Genomic DNA, 20,617 nt, shown 5'->3' with positions numbered 1-20,617 from the left:
AAACAATCTGTTCCGGTTTCAAGTCTTTACTCTGTGGATTTAAAGTTGAAACGAATATAAAAACCATGTTCGTAGAATTAACCATTGACACATTGTTTGTTTTCACTTTAATCTGGTGTCATAAGAATCCGTTTCAGATAGAAGTTGATATAAAAAACTGTCTCGAGCAGTAAAGTGAAGCAGAGGAGGCGGAGAATAGTTTTTATTTTTTTATCAAATGAAAGATTCAACATTTTGGCTTTATTGCCCCCGACAACAAAAAGGTCCTGAAACCAAAAGTAAATATCTAAAAATCATCATCAGACAAAACATGAACTGTGCAGTAATTTAGCCAAACACAAGAAAAGTGTCAGACTTGATTCTTCTGAGTTCTTAAAAAGTAGTGATGTCACGAGACGATGAGGTCACTTCCTGCAGGTTTTGGAGCGCAGCTGTCTCCTGATGATCAGGTGATCACTCTCCTTCTCCTCCTCCGCTCCTCCGGGCGTCTGCATCAAAACAACTCGTCACATTAGAATCATCCTGATGACTGTAATTGGCTCAGACTGTTTCTAAAATCCTGAATGACTTGTTCATAAAATGGCCGCCTGTCTCACCGTGTGCGGAGAGACAAACAGTGGCGACGAAGCATCTGTTTTATAAAGCTTCCTCCGTCCTCGCCGGGGTCTGGTCACCATGGTAACCGCCTCCCGCTCCACGGAGTGAACGAGGCCGATGATGGTTTTCGCTGCAGAGACGACGAGTAGAAACCAATGAGAAACAACCTCCTGTTTTTAAGTTGTTGATTAATAAACAAGCGATAGATCAGCCGGCTGTTTCCTGTTGTTACTACAAACAAAACTTTACAAAAGTCTTTTCCATTAAAGAACCAAAAGAGGACGGGGGGGACGGGGGGACGGGGGGGACGGGGGGACGGGGGGGTGGAGTGTTTAAGTCCACAAACACTTGTGGAGTTTACGGGTGAACAGCGTCAGAGCAGAATCCAACAGACTGGAGAACGATGACATCACAACTGCTCCTGTGATGACATCACAACTGCTCCTGTGATGACATCACAACTGCTCCTGTGATGACATCACAACTGCTCCTGTGATGTCATCAAGCTGTTCTGTGGTTGTACTTTGTTTCATGAATCAGTCGAAACCGTTTATCAATTGAATTTTGCTTTTACGGTGAACTATCCCTTCAAGGTTAAACGTCTCAAAATCACAACATTGAATTCATGGTACTTGTGTGACTGTCCACCAGGGGGCAGTGTGTGTGTTGAAGTTGAACTCTGACCTTTGCTGCCCAGGATGGACGGAGAGCTGTGGATCAACTCTCCGATCTTCTGCAGGGCGCCGCCGTCTCTCTTCACCGCCGCCGACTGGAGAGAGAGAGAGTCACATGTTAGACAGCTTCTCACCCCCCCCATCCCCCTGCCTCTCCACCCCCCCTCCATCCCCCTCCACTCCCCCTCACCTGATGAGAACTTTGTGCGTTTTCTCTCCCTTTGTTCCTCTTGTTCTCACTGGTCACCAGCATCTGAAACACACACAAGATGATGTTCACACACACACACACACAAACACACACACAAGATGATGTTCTCTCACACACACACACACACACACACACACAAGATGATGTTCTCTCACACACACACACAAGATGATGTTCTCTCACACACACACACACACACACAAGATGATGTTCTCTCACACACACACACAAGATGATGTTCTCTCACACACACACACAAGATGATGTTCTCTCACACACAAACAGACACACACACAAGATGATGTTCACACACACACACACACAAGATGATGTTCACACACACACACACACACACAAGATGATGTTCACACACACACACACACAAGATGATGTTCTCTCACACACACACACAAGATGATGTTCTCTCACACACAAACAGACACACACACAAGATGATGTTCACACACACACACACACAAGATGATGTTCACACACACACACACACACAAGATGATGTTCACACACACACACACACACAAGATGATGTTCACACACACACACACACACAAGATGATGTTCACACACACACACACACACAAGATGATGTTCACACACACACACACACACAAGATGATGTTCACACACACACACACACACAAGATGATGTTCACACACACACACACACCTCCACTTCGCAGCTCTTCCTCTTCCTCCCGGTGGTTTTGATTTTCTTCCTGTCGGCCATGTTGGATCTCTGAGGAGACACATGAAGGTCCTGCTCAGGGACAAGGACACACACAGACAGACACACAGACACACAGACAGACACACACAGACACACACAGACACACACACACACACACACACACACACACACACACACACACACACACACACGTTGTGGGTCAGAGAGTCTTCCAGGTGAGTTTTGATTCCTCTGTGATGAACTGACCTGTTTGTGTTTCTCTCTCTCCTCCTTCACTCTCTGTAGTCTCTCCATCTCTCTCTTCACCTCCTCATACTTCTTGCTCCTCCCTCCTTCTTCTTCTTCTTCCCTCTCTCGTCTCCCCCTCTTCTCCTGGAGTCTGTGCATCTCCTCCTTCAGCTCCTCCACCACCGACCCTTTCCTCTCCTCTGCCTCCACGTTCACCTTCTGATCTGAAACACAACAGATCCAGATCCTCAGACCCTCAGACCCTCAGACCCTCAGACCCTCAGATCCACAGACCCTCAGATCCAGATCCACAGATCCTCAGACCCTCAGATCCAGATCCACAGACCCTCAGATCCACAGACCCTCAGATCCACAGACCCTCAGATCCTCAGATCCACAGACCCTCAGATCCTCAGATCCACAGATCCACAGACCCTCAGATCCACAGACCCTCAGATCCACAGACCCACAGACCCTCAGATCCACAGACCCTCAGATCCACAGACCCTCAGATCCACAGACCCTCAGATCCAGATCCACAGACCCTCAGACCCTCAGATCCACAGACCCTCAGATCCACAGACCCTCAGATCCACAGACCCTCAGATCCAGATCCACAGACCCTCAGACCCTCAGATCCACAGACCCTCAGATCCACAGACCCTCAGATCCAGATCCACAGACCCTCAGATCCAGATCCACAGACCCTCAGATCCAGATCCTCAGATCCACAGACCCTCAGATCCACAGACCCTCAGATCCACAGACCCTCAGATCCAGATCCTCAGACCCTCAGATCCACAGACCCTCAGATCCAGATCCTCAGATCCAGATCCTCAGATCCAGACCCACAGATCCACAGACCCTCAGATCCAAAGACCCTCAGATCCACAGACCCTCAGATCCAGACCCAAAGACTCTCAGATCCAGACCCTCAGATCCTCAGATCCAGATCCACAGATCCACAGACCCTCAGATCCACAGACCCTCAGATCCACAGACCCTCAGACCCAAAGACCCTCAGATCCTCAGATCCAGACCCACAGACCCTCAGATCCACAGACCCACAGACCCTCAGATCCACAGACCTTCAGACCCTCAGATCCACAGACCCTCAGATCCAGACCCACAGACCCTCAGATCCAGACCCACAGACCCTCAGACCCACAAACCCTCAGACCCACAGACCCACAGACCCTCAGATCCAGACCCACAGACCCTCAGATCCAGACCCAAAGACCCTCAGACCCTCAGACCCTCAGATCCAGACCCACAGACCCTCAGATCCAGACCCACAGACCCTCAGATCCAGACCCACAGACCCTCAGACCCTCAGATCCAGACCCTCAGATCAGACTAATGTTACCTTGTTGTTTCACAGTCTCAGTCTGGGTCACAGCTTCTGACACAAGTTTCTCTTGGTCCATCACCACTCTCTGCAGCTCTGAAACAAACAGTATATGTCTTTATTAATTGTATTTATAATCATATATACACACATATGTATACACATACATACACATATACATATATATACACACATATATAAAATTCAATTTTATTTGTATAGATCTTAACAAGATGAACTTCTTCTGCTCTGAACCCTCAAGAGTCAAATTTGCAGATTTCCCCATTGTGGGAATAATAAAGGATTCTCTTCTCTTCTCTTGAAGCCATCAGCCGGGGGACGGACAGAAGACCCTCAGAGTGAATACGATGGACATGGTTTCATTAGATGTCAACTCTGTGTTTGGTCTCAACCTTCATGATGATTCTACACTTCCTGGTTTTTCTCACCTGGTTTCTCTCTCTCTTCTCTCTTCCTCCCTTCCTCCCTGCCTCGCAGAGCTCCGCCCTCTGAATCAGGCTCCGCCCTTGCACGGGAGTTTTCTGCTCTCTGATTGGCCAGCTCCTCCAAGAGCTCCTTACACCTGTTTTCTCTGATGAACAGTGGAGGAGGAGTCTTCAACATTGTTTTACATGAATCAATGAACCTGATTGGTAACAGTCCTGATGAGTCATCAGTGCACCTGTGCATCAGGGTTTCCTGCAGGCCGCTCCTCTCTCTCAGCAGATCTTGGATCTGTTGTGATTTGTGGGCGGATCTCTCCAGCGCCGCCTCGCTCTCCTTCTTCAGCTCGTCCATGGCAGTGTGGAAAACACTATGCCCCTCCCCCTCCTGAAACATCCATCAATCAATTAATCAATTAGCGAATTCAACCAAAGAACCTTCCGCTGTCATCAACATCACGGTGAAATATGAAGTTAGCTATAGGATGGAGAACAGATCAATAATAACTAATGACAGGATTATCAATTTAAACACGCCCCCTTTTGAAATCATTACAAGCTGACCAATGAATGATCGATCAAGTTATATAAACAGCTGATCCCATCAAAGAGACCTTCGCTCTGTGTCTCAGCGTCTCCACTTCGTCGGTCAGACTGTTGATGGTCCTGCTCTTCTCTTCCGATTGGCTCTGCAGACCCTGGAGGCGGGTCTGTGTGCTGTCGAGCTGCTCTGATAGGCTGTCAGATCTGTCCGTCTTCTCTTGGAGCTGCTTCTGGATGCTGGTCATCTGGACGGCCGTTGAATTAACAGAATATGAAAAAGTTAGAGAACAGTGGGAGCCACAGCACAGAGAGAACCAATCAATGGAAACAATCTTATCATGGATTAACTGAAATTAATCATCATCCATTTTATTAAAGAATCAATTAATCAATCAATTAATTAATTAATTAATTAATTAATTAATTAATTAATTAATTAATTAATTAACAGTTCAAGTGAATTTCTTTCAAGCCCAAATATGAAACAACTCCTGGTTCCAGTTTCTCAGTTGTGTAAGTCTAAACAGTTTTATTGCAGTTCTGTGACAGACCACCGGGGCGCTGTGGGCGCTGCTGTGTCCGGGTCAGACAAGTGAAGAAGAAAGTGTCAAAGAAGAAGAGCTGCACCTCCGTCTGCAGGTGGAAGATTCCGTTTACGAGAGCTTTGTTCTCCTTCGTCAGCCGGGCGGCTTCCTTCTGCTCCGCCTCCAGAGAGGAAAAGAGCGAGAGACACTCAGCACACTCCACTGCTGCAGGGAGAGAGAGAGGGGGGGGGGGGGGGGGCAGAATCATCTTCGTCATCGGTCCCAGACTAATATTTGGCCCAAAGTAGTTTATAGTTTGTTGTGGAACTTGTAATCAAGAGAAATGTTTACATATTACATATCTTTAGAGAGGAAAAGGTCCAGCTCTCACCTCTCAGGGCGTCGACCTCCTGCGTCAGCTGACCCTGCTTCTTCTTCAGGTCCTCCACCTCCTTCTGTCGTCTCAGCAGCTCCTCCTCCAGGTCCTTCCTCGCCACATCCTCGTCTTCCTCGGCCTCCTCCCCCCTCTCCGTCCTTTGTCTCCTCATCATCTCCTCAAACTCCTCCTCCCGTCTCCTCCTGTGGTTAAGCTCCTCCTCCATCCTCTTGTCCCTGTCCTCGTCCTCCTCTCGTCTCTGCCGACAGCGACACGTCTCCAGCTCCGCCCGGACGGCCTCCACCAGAGCTCTCTGACAACACATGGTTACAGCTGCTGTTTATCTTCCTGTCGATGGGTTGATTGAATGATGGATTGAACGTTTCTGCTCTGATGGGGGGGGGGGGGGGGCAGCGTGCTTACGTCTCGGGTGGCGTCCTCCACCGTCTTGTCCATGGCCGCCTGCACTCGGTTGATGACGGTGTCTTTCTGCCCACACATGTCCATCAGCTCGGAGAGCTTCTGTCGCTGCTGCTCCAGACTCTAGAAAACAGCCAAACATCAGGTGAGGTCACGGGGGGGGGGGGGGTGGGGGTGTGTGTGTGACCGTCCAATCAAAGAGCGTAAAACAAGCCGACACATTCCACCCTGAAGGCAGCACGCCGCCCTTCACGTGATGCGTTCATGAACAGCTGAACAGGAGTTTCACATGAACACGTTTCATCGGTGGTCCTGGTTCTCTAAGGTGACTTCACCACATCGGCTCAAACCAGTAGAAGAAGAAAGGGTCGTCACACACACACACCACAGAAGAAGAAAGGGTCGTCACACACACACCACAGAAGAAGAAAGGGTCGTCACACACACACCACAGAAGAAGAAAGGGTCGTCACACACACACCACAGAAGAAGAAAGGGTCGTCACACACACACCACAGAAGAAGAAAGGGTCGTTACACACACACCACAGAAGAAGAAAGGGTCGTCACACACACACCACAGAAGAAGAAAGGGTCGTCACACACACACCACAGAAGAAGAAAGGGTCGTCACACACACACACCACAGAAGAAGAAAGGGTCGTCACACACACACCACAGAAGAAGAAAGGGTCGTCACACACACACCACAGAAGAAGACAGATCAGCTACAGTACCTCCACAGCTTCCTGGAGCTGATCCTGAGTCTGAAGCTTCTCCAAGCGCAACGCCTCCAGCTCTGCAGCACAGAGGTCAGAGGTCAAAGTTACAGCCAGCAAACAGTAACACTGTGTGTGTACCTGCAGTGTGTGTGTGTACCTGCAGTGTGTGTTTGTACCTGCAGTGTGTGTGTGTACCTGCAGTGTGTGTGTGTACCTGCAGTGTGTGTGTGTGTACCTGCAGTGTGTGTGTGTACTTGCAGTGTCTGTGTGTGTGTACCTGCAGTGTGTGTGTGTACTTGCAGTGTCTGTGTGTGTGTACCTGCAGTGTGTGTGTGTGTACCTGCAGTGTGTGTGTGTACCTGCAGTGTGTGTGTGTGTGTGTACCTGCAGTGTGTGTGTGTGTGTGTGTACCTGCAGTGTGTGTTTGTGTACCTGCAGTGTGTGTGTACCTGCAGTGTGTGTGTACCTGCAGTGTGTGTGTGTGTGTACCTGCAGTGTGTGTGTGTGTGTGTACCTGCAGTGTCTGTGTACCTGCAGTGTGTGTGTGTGTGTGTACCTGCAGTGTGTGTGTGTGTACCTCCAGTGTGTGTGTGTGTGTACCTGCAGTGTGTGTGTGTACCTGCAGTGTGTGTGTGTGTACCTGCAGTGTGTGTGTGTACTTGCAGTGTCTGTGTGTGTGTACCTGCAGTGTGTGTGTGTACCTGCAATGTGTGTGTGTACCTGCAGTGTGTGTGTGTACCTGCAGTGTGTGTGTGTGTGTGTACCTGCAGTGTGTGTGTGTGTACCTGCAGTGTGTGTGCGTCTGTTCAGACAGTGTTGAACGCTCTGTGCGTCCTCTTTGATCTTCTCCAGGTCTTCGCTCATCGAGCTGATGATTCCCTCCAACACAGCCACCTGTTCCTCCTGACAACCAACCAATCAGCTGACAGGGCGGAGCTTCTGTAATGTGCTTCCTGAACTACAGCGTGAAGCCACACCCACCCGACCACAGGGAAACACTGACCTTGTTGCTTCCAGCGTTTGCAGCAGAGAGGTCGACCGTCTTACTGACCAGGTTCTTCAGGATCTCCACCCGCCGCTCGGCCCGCTCCTCCAGGATCTCCCTCTCCTTATCCAGACGATCACTGAGACACACACACACACAGACACACACAGACACACACACACACACAGACACACACACAGACACAGACACACACACACAGACACACACACACACACACACACACACACACACACACACACACACACACACACACACACACAGGTGTTACTGACAGAACACAGCTGTTTGTTCAGGGTTTCCCTCAGTGCTGTATAGGCCTGGGGGGCCGCCAGGCTATACTCCCCCCCCCCTGCCAGGCTAAGCGTCGCTTGTTTTTTTTATTTAAAAAAATAAATAAATCCGTCACTCGCGCACATCAACACTTCACTTCCTCATTGAGCCCCGATCCCCAAACAACCCCATCCTATTGGTCCAAACAGTCACATGTCCCACCCCGACCCCTTCACTGACCCTCGGACATCAGAACGCTCCTTCAACAGTGTTTTACTGAACGTCAAAACCAAACATAAACATAAACCCAGTCCGTTACACGATTAGGCTGCAGCTATATGGTTTTATTTATTTAAAAATAGGGAACTTCTTATTTCATACATTTTCCACAAATATGAGGAGGACTCAAATAGCCCTACAAAGTTCTGTGTTTAATTTATTTCAAAGTAGGCCGACACTTGCCTGTGTATTTTGTTTGTTTGTTATTTTGTTGCTTGTCTGTTTGAGTAGCTGGCTGAAAGCAAAGAAGTAGTAGGCTTATCTTTTATTGGTAACCAAACTGTTACGGTTCATTGTTTCTGAAATAAGACGCCTGGCTGCTATGTTCACAGCAAACTTGATTTTTTTTTAATATTAAGTAGGGCTGCCACTAACGACTATTTTTCTATCGATTAATCTAAACGATTAATTTTCCTCCCAAAAAATCAAATTGACCATTTCAATTCAGTTAATTTTATTTTGATAACAACAAACTGTATGTCACCATATAAAGCAGCACAAAACAAAATGTAAACAAAGGCTCAAATATTAAAGTGCAAAACTGTCGGTTTAAACTAGCAACTCCAACGTGATAAAAATAAATAAAAAAGAGGGCTTATAAGTTAAGTCAGCAGTGCAACTCAAAGTTTCTATTTAACCCCTTAAAAAAATAAAAAAGTTAGGTGTGCATATTAAACAAAGTGCAACATGTTTAGAGTATAAGAAACAGTGGTGTCCAGCTCAAAATCCGACTCACCCCCCCCCCCGCGGCTGCCTTCTAGCAGCCCTACCACCAGGCTAAGCAAGTTTTCTGGGGGAAACCCTGTTGTTATTGCTTCTTCAGTTTGATCTTGGTCACATGACCACGAGCCTGTTACCTGTAATCTTTCTCCATCTTGTTAAAAAGCTCCATGAACTCAGAGCTGACTTCTTCTCTGATCTGAGCCTCCAAGACCAGACGCAGCGCCGCCTCCCTGTCCGACTGACACACACACACAGACAGACACACACACACACACACACACACAGACACACACACACAGACAGACACACACACACACACACACACACACACACACGTTGAACTCAATACCATCAGGGACTGTATATAAAGACCATAAGTAACCGTGTGTATTTTTACCTTCTCTTCTTCCTCCATGGTCACGTCCTCTTCCTCCTCCTCCTCACCTCCGGCCTCCAGCACAGTTCCCTCCATCACGCTCTCCCCCACATCATCTTCATCCTCAAACACATCCTCCAAGGTCGTCTCCCAGGCGACCAGCGAGCTCTTCCTGCCCCGGCCCGACACGTTCCTGCGCTGGTCGGCCTCATCGATGATCATAGACAGTTCCATGGCCGACCTGTGGGGGGCGTCGTCGGGGACCACGGGCCTGGAGGTCACCACCACCACCTGAAGGGGTCAACGTCTCATCGTTGGTCAAACACTTATATTCAAGATGAAATGAAGCTTCTCTACAGGAAATGAAATATGAATCCAGTCTCCGACCTTCTGAGCGAGCGCAGAGAACTTGAGGACGTTGAGCGTCTCGTCGAAGCAGGCGGCGTTCTGATTGATGTTGACGACCATCGAGACGCGTCCGGCACCACAGAAGAAGAACTGCAGGAAGTGGGTCAGTTTGGACTCCCTGAAGGGAATGTGATGCTGGAACCTGCAGAGACATGAGACACAGTTACACTCCTGCATGAACACACTAACACACTCCCACACTCCCACCCCCCCCCCCACACAGCACAGTGGCGTACTTGGCGTGTTGGTTCAGTCTCATGGCGTTGATGCACTTCCCGAGCGTCAGCAGAGAGCTGTTGATGTTTCCCGCCTCTTTGAGTCTCTCTCCAGTGTTTTGAGTCCGAGAGCAACGCTCCGAGCCGGCGAGATCACACAACGCCAACCTAAACACACAACGCACACACAGTCAGCGCAGCCTCTGAGGTCACCACACGCCACCAGTGAAATGTGCAGAGACACGGACTCGCTGATGCCGAGGACTCTGGGAACTCCCACGTCGTCCACTTTCAGGATCCTGACGGAGAAGATGCTGTGGCTGCAGAGACAAAGAAGACGCTGGTCACAGGATCATGGGACCTCCACCCGACACACCCACAAACTGATCATGTGACCTCCACCCGACACACCCCCAAACTGATCAGCTGACCTCCACCCGACACACCCCCAAACTGATCATGTGACCTCCACCCGACACACCCACAAACTGATCAGCTGACCTCCACCCGACACACCAACAAAAACTGATCAGCTGACCTCCTGCTGGACGCCTGGTTCAGTTTGGTGGAGGAGAAACTCTGGTTCTTCTTCCCGATCTTCATCACTCGGTACGCCTCCTCCGAGCTGTTCACCTGGACCCAGCGCAGGTCTGAACACACACACACACACACACACGCACACACGCACACACGCACACACGAACGCACACACACACGAACGCACACACACACACACACACACCAATTATTATTTCATCTTACACCCTAAAAAAAAAAAATCCCACATGAGAAGAAATGATACCTGAAGGAGAAGTGACATTTTGACACAACATGCCGTGTTACCTTTGATGAAGGAGTTCCCTTTGACGTCCTGAGACAGACGCAGCACCGCCCTCTTGTGGTGACCTCCGGGAACCTGAACGACACAGAGTCGTCAGACCATCGACCACAGATCGTCGTCAGGACAGTTAAAATCCAGGTTGTTTTCACGACTCAGTGATTTAATAACAGTGATGTGGCGTGTTTGTAACATCATTATCACATCATTATCACATCATTATCACATCATTATCACATCATTATCACATCATTATCACATCATAAAACGAGGCTGGTGACACGACTGTCTGTGAGTCAGCAGAATGAACCCACACATTTAGTGAAAGATGATTTATGAGTCAAAAGAACTCATTACATTTTGATGCAGATCTGGAGCACCGACTGTTGGATAAAACATAAGTGTGTGTCTGTGTGTGTGTGTGTGTGTGTGTGTGTGTGTGTGTGTCACCTGCTCCAGAAGGTCATGGATGTTGTCGTTGTAAATCTCGCAGAATGAAACCCAGACAGAGAAACGGACGTTTGAATCCACGTCCAGACAGAAACTGTCGGCTTCAGAGACACTGTTCATACTGTCGGTGCTGAGAGACGAGCCTGCACACACACACAGATACACACACACAAACACAAACAGATACACGCACACACACACAAACAGATACACACACACATTCAGTTCTGCAGCTGATCTGATTTCTCACTGTTGACCTGAAACCAAGTCACCAACCTTCCAGAAACGTTGATCGTCCAGACGTCTGACTTTTGTCACTCTGCAGTAAGAAGAGAACAACGATGTCAAACTGTCTCAGGATGTTTCTGTGTGTGTGTGTGTGTGTGTGTGTGTGTTTGTGTTGTGTTTGTGTGTGTCTCACCTCTTTCAGCAGCCGCAGCAGGTTCCTCTTGCTGCTGCTCTCAGCCGCCTGCTGGTCTGGAGTCAGGCGGCTGAAGTCTCTGCAGCGCTGCGGCTTCAGGTCGGAGCGAGCGTACAGACGGCCCTCGATGCTGTTGAAGATGACGGACAGAGACCTGGGCAGCAGACCGGAGTCGTGGTCCGGACCTGAGAGACAACAACACTCAGAACCTGAGAGACAACAACACTCAGAACCTGAGAGACAACAACACTCAGAACCTGAGAGACAACAACGCTCAGAACCTGAGAGACAACAACGCTCAGAACCTGAGAGACAACAACACTCAGAACCTGAGAGACAACAACACTCAGAACCTGAGAGACAACAACACTCAGAACCTGAGAGACAACAACACTCAGAACCTGAGAGACAACAACACTCAGAACCTGAGAGACAACAACACTCAGAACCTGCAGAACACTCAACAAATGCTGAACACTTCCTGGTTCCAGTCTCTTAAAGTTTGAGTTTTCTGTTTCCACTAGTTGATTGGACGTCACCTAGAACAACATTTCCCCTCTGAGCTGATTCCCTAAGTTTTATTCAGACAGATTATATGAATAGCTTTCTATGTTGGGCTCTGGAAAAGCCTTTTAAATATTGTCGGTCCATTAAATCAAAATTACTAGCGTACAAGGTTAAAGAAACAGAAACTATTCACACAGGAATCAAAGTAAAATCATGAGTTCTCTTCTGTCACGTGACTCAGTGGAATGCGGTGATGCTCTGACCGAGGAAGGTGAAGGTCTTCCCAGCGTTGGTGACTCCGTACGTGAACACCAGACAGTTCCCTCCTTCCAGAACATCTCGGACCAGACCTCGGACCGAAGACTCGAACACCGTCCTCTGACTCGCCTCCGCAGCGAACACCTCCACACACCACATGTCATCAACACCATTTGGAAAAAGCTTCGACGGTAAAGTCAACATTTCTTTGCACGGAACAATGATGTTGCCACGGTTACCTGCGTGAAGCTGAACCTCTGAGCGGTCTGTGGGAGGGACTTTGATTGACAGCTCCTGGGAGCCTTCAGCACCACGGTGTCCGGCCCCTCGATGGTCACACACTCCTTCAGAAGAAAACACATTCATTCAGGTTGATACGATTCTCCTTCATTCAAAAGAAATCCTCGCTGTTACTTGTCACCCCCGCTGTTCCTCATTCTGAGTGTTTCTGTAACTAAGCAACCAACTGCAGAGGAGGCGAGGTTACCTGGGACTCTGCGCTGCCGCTCTCGTTGGCGGTGAACGGTCGAACCCTCAGGTAGACCTGCAGGTTCTCCGACTGACCTCCGACCTGTGAGAAACACCAGGGTCATCACCAGGTTCTGCTCATCAGCTCGGTTCTACACACCTGCTCACCTACCTTCACTGGGAGAGCAGCAAACTCCCCCAGCAGGTCTCTCCTGATGTCATCCACCTCCACTGGTCCCACGCGCTCCGGCTTCCCGGCCAAACAAGACTCCATCATGTCTGCACACACACACACACACACACACACACACACACACACACATACACACACACACACACACACACTTAGTCTCATTCATAGAACATCTGATGTGGGATAAACCCATAGAGACGTATAACGTGGTCGTTGAAAAGGTCTCAACACAGATGAGAAAAGACGAGGGGACGATAATATGAACAACAATTATAAACAAGAGAACAACGTCAGGACAGAACAAAAGACTAAAGTTAAAACCTCAAACTACACACAAGCTAAAGAAATGAAATGTCCCAGTTCATAAGGAAACAGCGTCATCACTGAAGACGTGAGCTACTTGTTTGATGAGCTAGCTTCAGAGGCTAACGGTGTTGTTAGCCACAGCTAGCTAGCTTCAGAGGCTAACGGTGTTGTTAGCATTAGCCACAGCTAGCTCCCCCTCACGAACACACAGTTTCTACCTCACACAGACACGTCCCTGTTCACGTGTTCCCGCACGTGTTCACATGTCGTGCGGGAACACGTGAAACGTGCGGGAACCAGCCGCACGTTTCTCTGAACTCTAGTTCCCTGAACTTCCCTCACTAGTTAACTCACAGAACTCATCGAGTCGCCTCGCGCCGCGGGTTCGAATGATCCGCCAACAAGACCAACTCTCGCGAGACTGAGGCGATCCCGCGGGTTCGGAGCGACTCCTCCGTGATGGATTTATAATATGATTCATAAGATTAATATGCAGATGACATGAGAACCGTGATCACATGTGTTGACTTCGTGAGTCACTGACGCTACAGTCCGTGAGGGTGTGTAAACAACACGTAAACAACACGTAAACAACACGTAAACAACACCTGAACGCAGCTCCACTGTTTAAACAGGGACCTGACGACCAATCACAGAGCCGGAAAAAGACTACGTCACAGGTGTCGGTCAGGATCTCGCGAGATTACGAAGTTTGACTGAAGAGACAAGAAGAGGAAAAGATCACAAAGATTATTATTATTATTATTATTATTATTATTATTATTATTCACATTTAGAAAAACATGATTCAACTGTTCAGGTTTTTACAAAATCCAATCAAGAAAATATTTTAAAAGTACTGATCGGCGTGTGTTGATGACATCATCAGAGGGGGACGGCGCAGAGCCGGATCAGGATCAAGACCTATTATCAAGATCAAGACCGGGACCAGGACCAGGACCAGGACCAGGACCAGAACCAGGACCAGGACCAGGACCAGGACCAGGTAATCGTCTGTTCTCGTCTGAATCGATCACATCGATCATCGATCGTGTTCCTCAGACCAAACAAGACGCCTGGATCCGCGAGACGTCTCCATGACAACGGTGACGGAGGCGGGGGATTAGCTGAGCTGATAGAACAGCCGCTGGTGGAACAGCCTGGTTGTCATGGTGAACTCCTCCTCACCTGTGATGATTATTAATCCAACACATTGTTTTATAAATATTAACATCATAATTAATATCGTTACAAACCCTGATGCTTCATGATCTGTTGTTAACCAGTTACTGATCAGTGTGTAACTAACCTGTGAGTAACTAACCTGTGTGTAACTAACCTGTGTGTAACACACCTGTGTGTAACTAACCTGTGTGTAACTAACCTGTGAGTAACACACCTGTGAGTAACTAACCTGTGAGTAACACACCTGTGTGTAACACACCTGTGTGTAACTAACCTGTGAGTAACACACCTGTGTGTAACACACCTGTGTGTAACTAACCTGTGTGTAACTAACCTGTGAGTAACTAACCTGTGTGTAACTAACCTGTGTGTAACACACCTGTGTGTAACTAACCTGTGAGTAACACACCTGTGTGTAACTAACCTGTGAGTAACACACATGTGTGTAACACACCTGTGTGTAACTAACCTGTGTGTAACTAACCTGTGAGTAACTAACCTGTGTGTAACTAACCTGTGTGTAACACACCTGTGAGTAACACACCTGTGTGTAACACACCTGTGTGTAACTAACAACTAACCTGTGTGTAACTAACCTGTGAGTAACACACCTGTGTGTAACTAACCTGTGTGTAACTAACCTGTGTGTAACTAACCTGTGAGTAACACACCTGTGAGTAACTAACCTGTGAGTAACACACCTGTGTGTAACTAACCTGTGAGTAACACACCTGTGTGTAACTAACCTGTGTGTAACTAACCTGTGAGTAACACACCTGTGAGTAACTAACCTGTGAGTAACACACCTGTGTGTAACACACCTGTGTGTAACTAACCTGTGAGTAACACACCTGTGTGTAACACACCTGTGTGTAACTAACCTGTGAGTAACACACCTGTGTGTAACTAACCTGTGAGTAACACACCTGTGAGTAACACACCTGTGTGTAACTAACCTTTGAGTAACACACCTGTGTGTAACACACCTGTGAGTAACACACCTGTGTGTAACACACCTGTGTGTAACTAACCTGTGAGTAACACACCTGTGAGTAACACACCTGTGTGTAACACACCTGTGTGTAACTAACCTGTGAGTAACACACCTGTGTGTAACACATCTGTGAGTAACACACCTGTGTGTAACACACCTGTGTGTAACTAACCTGTGAGTAACACACCTGTGTGTAACTAACCTGTGAGTAACACACCTGTGAGTAACACACCTGTGTGTAACTAACCTGTGAGTAACACACCTGTGAGTAACACACCTGTGTGTAACACACCTGTGTGTAACTAACCTGTGAGTAACACACCTGTGAGTAACACACCTGTGTGTAACCCACCCTGTGTGTAACCCACCCTGTGTGTAACCCCTCTGTTTGTAACCCCTCTGTGTGTAACCCCTCTGTGTGTAACCCCTCTGTGTGTAACCCACCCTGTGTGTAACCCCTCTGTGTGTAACCCCTCTGTGTGTAACCCCTCTGTGTGTAACCCACCCTGTGTGTAACCCCTCTGTGTGTTACCAGGCGCCTCTGTGTGTAACCCTCTGTGTGTAACCCCTCTGTGTGTAACCCTCTGTGTGTAACCCTCTGTGTGTAACCCTCTGTGTGTAACCCTCTGTGTGTTACCCTCTGTGTGTAACCAGGCGCCTCTGTGTGTAACCCCTCTGTGTGTTACCAAGCGCCTCTGTGTGTAACCCCTCTGTGTGTAACCCTCTGTGTGTTACCAGTTGCTCTGTGTGTAACCCTCTGTGTGTAACCAGGTGCCTCTGTGTGTAACCCCTCTGTGTGAACACACCCTGTGTGGACACACCCTGTGTGTAACCCTCTGTGTGTTACCCCTCTGTGTGTAACCCCTCTGTGTGTAACCCACCCTGTGTGTAACCCCTCTGTGTGTAACCCCTGTGTGTTACCAGGCGCCTCTGTGTGTAACCCTCTGTGTGTAACCCTCTGTGTGTAACCCTCTGTGTGTAACCCCTCTGTGTGTAACCCTCTGTGTGTAACCCTCTGTGTGTAACCCTCTGTGTGTTACCCTCTGTGTGTAACCAGGCGCCTCTGTGTGTAACCCCTCTGTGTGTAACCCTCTGTGTTACCAGTTGCTCTGTGTGTAACCCCTCTGTGTGTAACCCCTCTGTGTGTAACCCACCCTGTGTGTAACCCTCTGTGTGTAACCAGGTGCCTCTGTGTGTAACCCTCTGTGTGTAACCCCTCTGTGTGAACACACCCTGTGTGGACACACCCTGTGTGTAACCCTCTGTGTGTTACCAGGCGTCTCTGTGTGTAACCCCTCTGTGTGTAACCCCTCTGTGTGTAACCCCTCTGTGTGTAACCCTCTGTGTGTTACCAGGCGTCTCTGTGTGTAACCCCTCTGTGTGTAACCCCTCTGTGTGTAACCCCTCTGTGTGTAACCCTCTGTGTGTTACCAGGCGTCTCTGTGTGTAACCCCTCTGTGTGTAACCCCTCTGTGTGTAACCCCTCTGTGTGGACACACCCTGTGTGTAACCCTCTGTGTGTAACCCTCTGTGTGTAACCCTCTGTGTGTAACCCTCTGTGTGTAACCCTCTGTGTGTAACCCTCTGTGTGTAACCCTCTGTGTGTTACCCCTCTGTGTGTTACCAGTTGCTCTGTGTGTAACCCTCTGTGTGTAACCCTCTGTGTGTAACCCCTCTGTGTGTAACCCCTCTGTGTGTAACCCTCTGTGTGTAACCCCTCTGTGTGTAACCCCTCTGTGTGTAACCCTCTGTGTGTAACCCCTCTGTGTGTAACCCCTCTGTGTGTTACCCTCTGTGTGTTACCAGGTCATGTGTGACTCGAGCAGCGATGGAGGGAAGTGGCTGGACGCTCACTACGACCCGGTGGCGAGTCTCTTCAGCTTCTCGGCGTGCGTTGACCTGGCCGACCTCAGCGGGGACGGAGAGAGTCGGCTGGTGGTCGGCGACCTGGGCTCCGGCTCGTCGGGCATGAAGCTGAAGGTGTACCGGGGCACGGCGCTGCTCAGTGAGAGCACGCTGCTGGACCTGCCCTCCGGCCTCGTGGCGTTCTTCATGGACCTGCACGAGCCGCGCATCCCCGCCGTGGCCGTGGCGTCCGGACCCTGCGTCTACGTCTACAAGAACCTGAGGCCGTACTTCAAGTTCACGCTGCCCGGCCTGGAGGTCAACACGCTGGAGCAGGTGAGTGTCGGTGTCGTGGTCGCTCTCAGGGTACCAGTGTTCCTGTGACACGTTGCTCTGCTCTGATTGGTCAGGACGTGTGGCGGCAGGCGGGCGAGGGTCAGATCGACCCTGTGACCCTGAAGGAGATGTTGGAGAGCATCAGGAAGAAGGCCGACGTCCCCCTGTCCGTCCGCTCGCTCAGGTTCCTCTCTCTGGAGACCACCGACATGGACGAGTTCGTCCAGCTACACAAGCAGCAGCCAATCAGACGACAGGTAACAGTTGCATCATCATCAGCAGCTGAACATCGTAAACTACGAGAGGATCTTTATGTAACTTCTACTCAGAATCTTTGGTTTGGTCCCATCTGCTCACATGGAGGTTTGCAGACTATACTGCAGCCAGCCACCAGGGGGCGACCAAGATGATTTGGCTTAACTTTCGGGAGCTGTCATGACGTCTTTTATTTAAAGACAGAGACAGGAAGTGGCGTCTCACTGATGCTCTGCGTGTGGTTGCAGACGGTGATCACCTGCATCGGGACCCTGAAGAAGAGCACGGCGGACGAGGACGGCGTCAGCTGCCTGGTCATCGGGACGGAGAGCGGCGACGTGTACGTCCTGGACCCCGAGGCCTTCATCATCCTGTCCAAGGTAACGTGCCCTCACGACCACTTCCTGTGCACCTGAGCCGCGGAGGAACGCAGGTGGTCCGGCTTTGATCTCTAACGGCAGCGCGCTTTGATTCTTGTTGCTTTTTGAAATGACTTGTCGTAGATGACGCTGCCGGCTCCTCCCACCATGATGGATGTGACGGGTCAGTTCGACGTGGAGTTCCGCATCACGGTGGCGTGTCGCAACGGAAACATCTACATCCTGCGCAGGTGAGACACATGAACACGACCTCTGACCTGTCGGAAGACGTTCACTGATGTTGACGTGATGTTGACGTGATGATGACGTGATGATGACGTGCGCCCGCTGCTCCTCAGGGAGTCGGACAAACCCAAGTACTGCGTGGAGCTGGCGTCCCACCCGGTCGGGCTGGTCCGGGTCGGGAAGAACGTCGTGGTCGGCTGCACCGACGAGACTCTGCAGGGTTTCACGCAGAAGGTAAACGCCGCTTCCTAGGCACGAAACCGCCTGACTTCACCTGATTGAGCTGGGGGGGGGGGACTCGCCACCTGACGTGAGTCTGACCAATCACAGGAGCAGCTGACCTGTGTGTGTGGCGTTGTGTCCTCAGGGGAAGAAGCTGTGGCAGACCGTCCTGCCGGCTCCCATCAGCACCATGGCGGCCATGGACCTCCCCACCCGCGGCTTCCAGGCGGTTCTGGTCGCTCTCGCCAACTGTGAGGTGCAGCTGTACCGGGACAAGAACCTGCTGAGCGCCATCAAGACGCCGGACGTCATCACCAGCATCTGCTTTGGCCGCTACGGCCGCGAGGACGGGACGCTGATCATGACCACCAAGGGAGGCGGCCTGATGGTAAAGATCCTGAAGAGGACGGCGGCGTTCGATGACAGGGACAGCGCCCCCGGGCCGCCGCTGGCCCAGAGCGTCCGCCTCAACGTGCCCAAGAAGACCAAGCTGTACGTGGACCAGACGCTGCGGGAGCGAGAGAACGGCGTGGCCATGCACCGCGCCTTCCAGATGGATCTGAGCCGCATGCGCCTCGCCGCCGCCAACGCTTACGTGAAGGCGCTGGAGTCCAGCCTGGCGCCGGTGTCCTCCAGCCTCTCCCAGCCGCTGAAGATGAACGCCGTGGTTCAGGGTCTGGGTCCGTCCTTCAAACTGACCCTGAACGTGCAGAACACGGCGGCCTGTCGGCCCGTCATGGACCTGGCCATCAGCTTCCTGTACGACGAGGGCCTGTACCGCATGAAGAACCCGTTCCTGAGGATCCCGCTGCTGGTGCCCGGGCTGGTCTACCCGGTCCAGACCTTCGTGGAGTGCACCAGCGACAAGGGCATCTCTGACATCATCAAGGTGTTCGTGCTGCACGAGGGGCGGAGCCGCCCCCTGCTGAGCGCTCACATCAACATGCCGGTGAGCGAGGGGCTGATGCTGAACTGACACGGCGTGCTGCAGCTGGATTCAAACCGGAACAAGGACACAGCGGCGCCACGCTTGGAAACTAAAAGTTAAAAATCATTCGTTCAGAGGCAAAGACACAGAAACACAAAAACTGAATTTAAGTTCCACTAAATTTGTCTTTTCAATATTTTATTTTGATGAATGAATGTTGTTCATATTAATCTTGAATAAATAAAAGCACCTTCTACTGTCTTAAAAAAAAAGGCAAAGTCAAACGGTTTCAACTGTCCAATCAGATTCTGCTCTGGTAGTCACATGATACAAGACGCAGCGACCAATCACATTCGTTCCTTCTTCTTTACCTCCAAACCAGGATGACGTTGTTGTCATTTGTCACAAAGAAAACAGATATTTTCGTGTATAGAATTGTAAGATGAGACGTTGACTCATCATGTGAATGTAGATTATTCTGATGTTGTAAGTTTGTGTCAATGTTTTTCTCTTTGTCGTTTATTTCAGTTATAATTGTGAGGTCACAAAGATTCATGTAGTTTCAACTCAGGGATAAAAAACATCACATGTTCTTAAATTCTGTGTTTTTTTAAATGAAGTCTGGTTTGTAGAAAAATGAAATAAACTTATAGTCAACACATTTCTACTGAAATTATTTAATTTTTCACGTTTGTAATTGTTTCCACGTAGCTCATGGCTGGAGAAGTTATGGAAGAC

At 49.6% G+C, this 20,617-nt stretch overlaps 2 protein-coding genes across 2 annotated transcripts; one reads left to right on the top strand and one right to left on the bottom strand.

Annotated features, from left to right (window-relative positions):
- Positions 1-193: 193 nt before the first annotated feature.
- LOC133028308 (kinesin-like protein KIF20B) lies at positions 194-14,208 on the bottom strand. Its single transcript, XM_061095502.1, has 31 exons — positions 14,118-14,208; positions 13,183-13,289; positions 13,030-13,113; positions 12,782-12,886; positions 12,548-12,686; positions 11,778-11,962; positions 11,633-11,675; positions 11,357-11,499; positions 10,912-10,984; positions 10,607-10,718; positions 10,317-10,388; positions 10,090-10,236; positions 9,833-9,995; positions 9,467-9,736; positions 9,204-9,307; positions 7,795-7,915; positions 7,577-7,694; positions 6,807-6,868; positions 6,074-6,193; positions 5,666-5,963; positions 5,378-5,499; positions 4,822-4,995; positions 4,447-4,595; positions 4,214-4,356; positions 3,783-3,860; positions 2,435-2,640; positions 2,168-2,257; positions 1,462-1,524; positions 1,282-1,366; positions 597-727; positions 194-488 (listed from the first exon to the last, which is right to left on the bottom strand). Exons 2-31 carry the CDS (start codon positions 13,285-13,287, stop codon positions 405-407), a joined length of 3,789 nt encoding a protein of 1,262 aa, XP_060951485.1. The 5' UTR covers positions 13,288-13,289; positions 14,118-14,208; the 3' UTR covers positions 194-404.
- bbs1 (Bardet-Biedl syndrome 1) lies at positions 13,171-20,540 on the top strand. Its single transcript, XM_061095503.1, has 8 exons — positions 13,171-13,287; positions 14,399-14,515; positions 17,495-17,869; positions 17,944-18,126; positions 18,373-18,504; positions 18,628-18,734; positions 18,843-18,963; positions 19,097-20,540. Exons 3-8 carry the CDS (start codon positions 17,498-17,500, stop codon positions 19,925-19,927), a joined length of 1,746 nt encoding a protein of 581 aa, XP_060951486.1. The 5' UTR covers positions 13,171-13,287; positions 14,399-14,515; positions 17,495-17,497; the 3' UTR covers positions 19,928-20,540.
- The last annotated feature ends 77 nt before the right edge of the window (positions 20,541-20,617 follow it).

The sequence above is a fragment of the Limanda limanda genome, chromosome 21 (assembly GCF_963576545.1).
Source record: "Limanda limanda chromosome 21, fLimLim1.1, whole genome shotgun sequence".
NCBI lineage: Eukaryota > Metazoa > Chordata > Actinopteri > Pleuronectiformes > Pleuronectidae > Limanda > Limanda limanda.
This window is presented reverse-complemented; position numbering and strand designations above follow the sequence as displayed.

Excerpts from the sequence above, each read along its gene's own strand:
- LOC133028308 (XM_061095502.1), bottom strand. The coding sequence starts at position 13,287 with ATGATGGAGTCTTGTTTGGCCGGGAAGCCGGAGCGCGTGGGACCAGTG. Across the intron at positions 10,389-10,606 it reads AACCAGGCGTCCAGCAGGAG|CCACAGCATCTTCTCCGTCA; the intron begins GTCAGCTGATCA and ends TTGTCTCTGCAG. Across the intron at positions 4,596-4,821 it reads CGCTGAGACACAGAGCGAAG|GAGGGGGAGGGGCATAGTGT; the intron begins GTCTCTTTGATG and ends TGGATGTTTCAG.
- bbs1 (XM_061095503.1), top strand. The coding sequence starts at position 17,498 with ATGTGTGACTCGAGCAGCGATGGAGGGAAGTGGCTGGACGCTCACTAC. Across the intron at positions 18,735-18,842 it reads AACATCTACATCCTGCGCAG|GGAGTCGGACAAACCCAAGT; the intron begins GTGAGACACATG and ends GCTGCTCCTCAG. Across the intron at positions 18,964-19,096 it reads TGCAGGGTTTCACGCAGAAG|GGGAAGAAGCTGTGGCAGAC; the intron begins GTAAACGCCGCT and ends TTGTGTCCTCAG.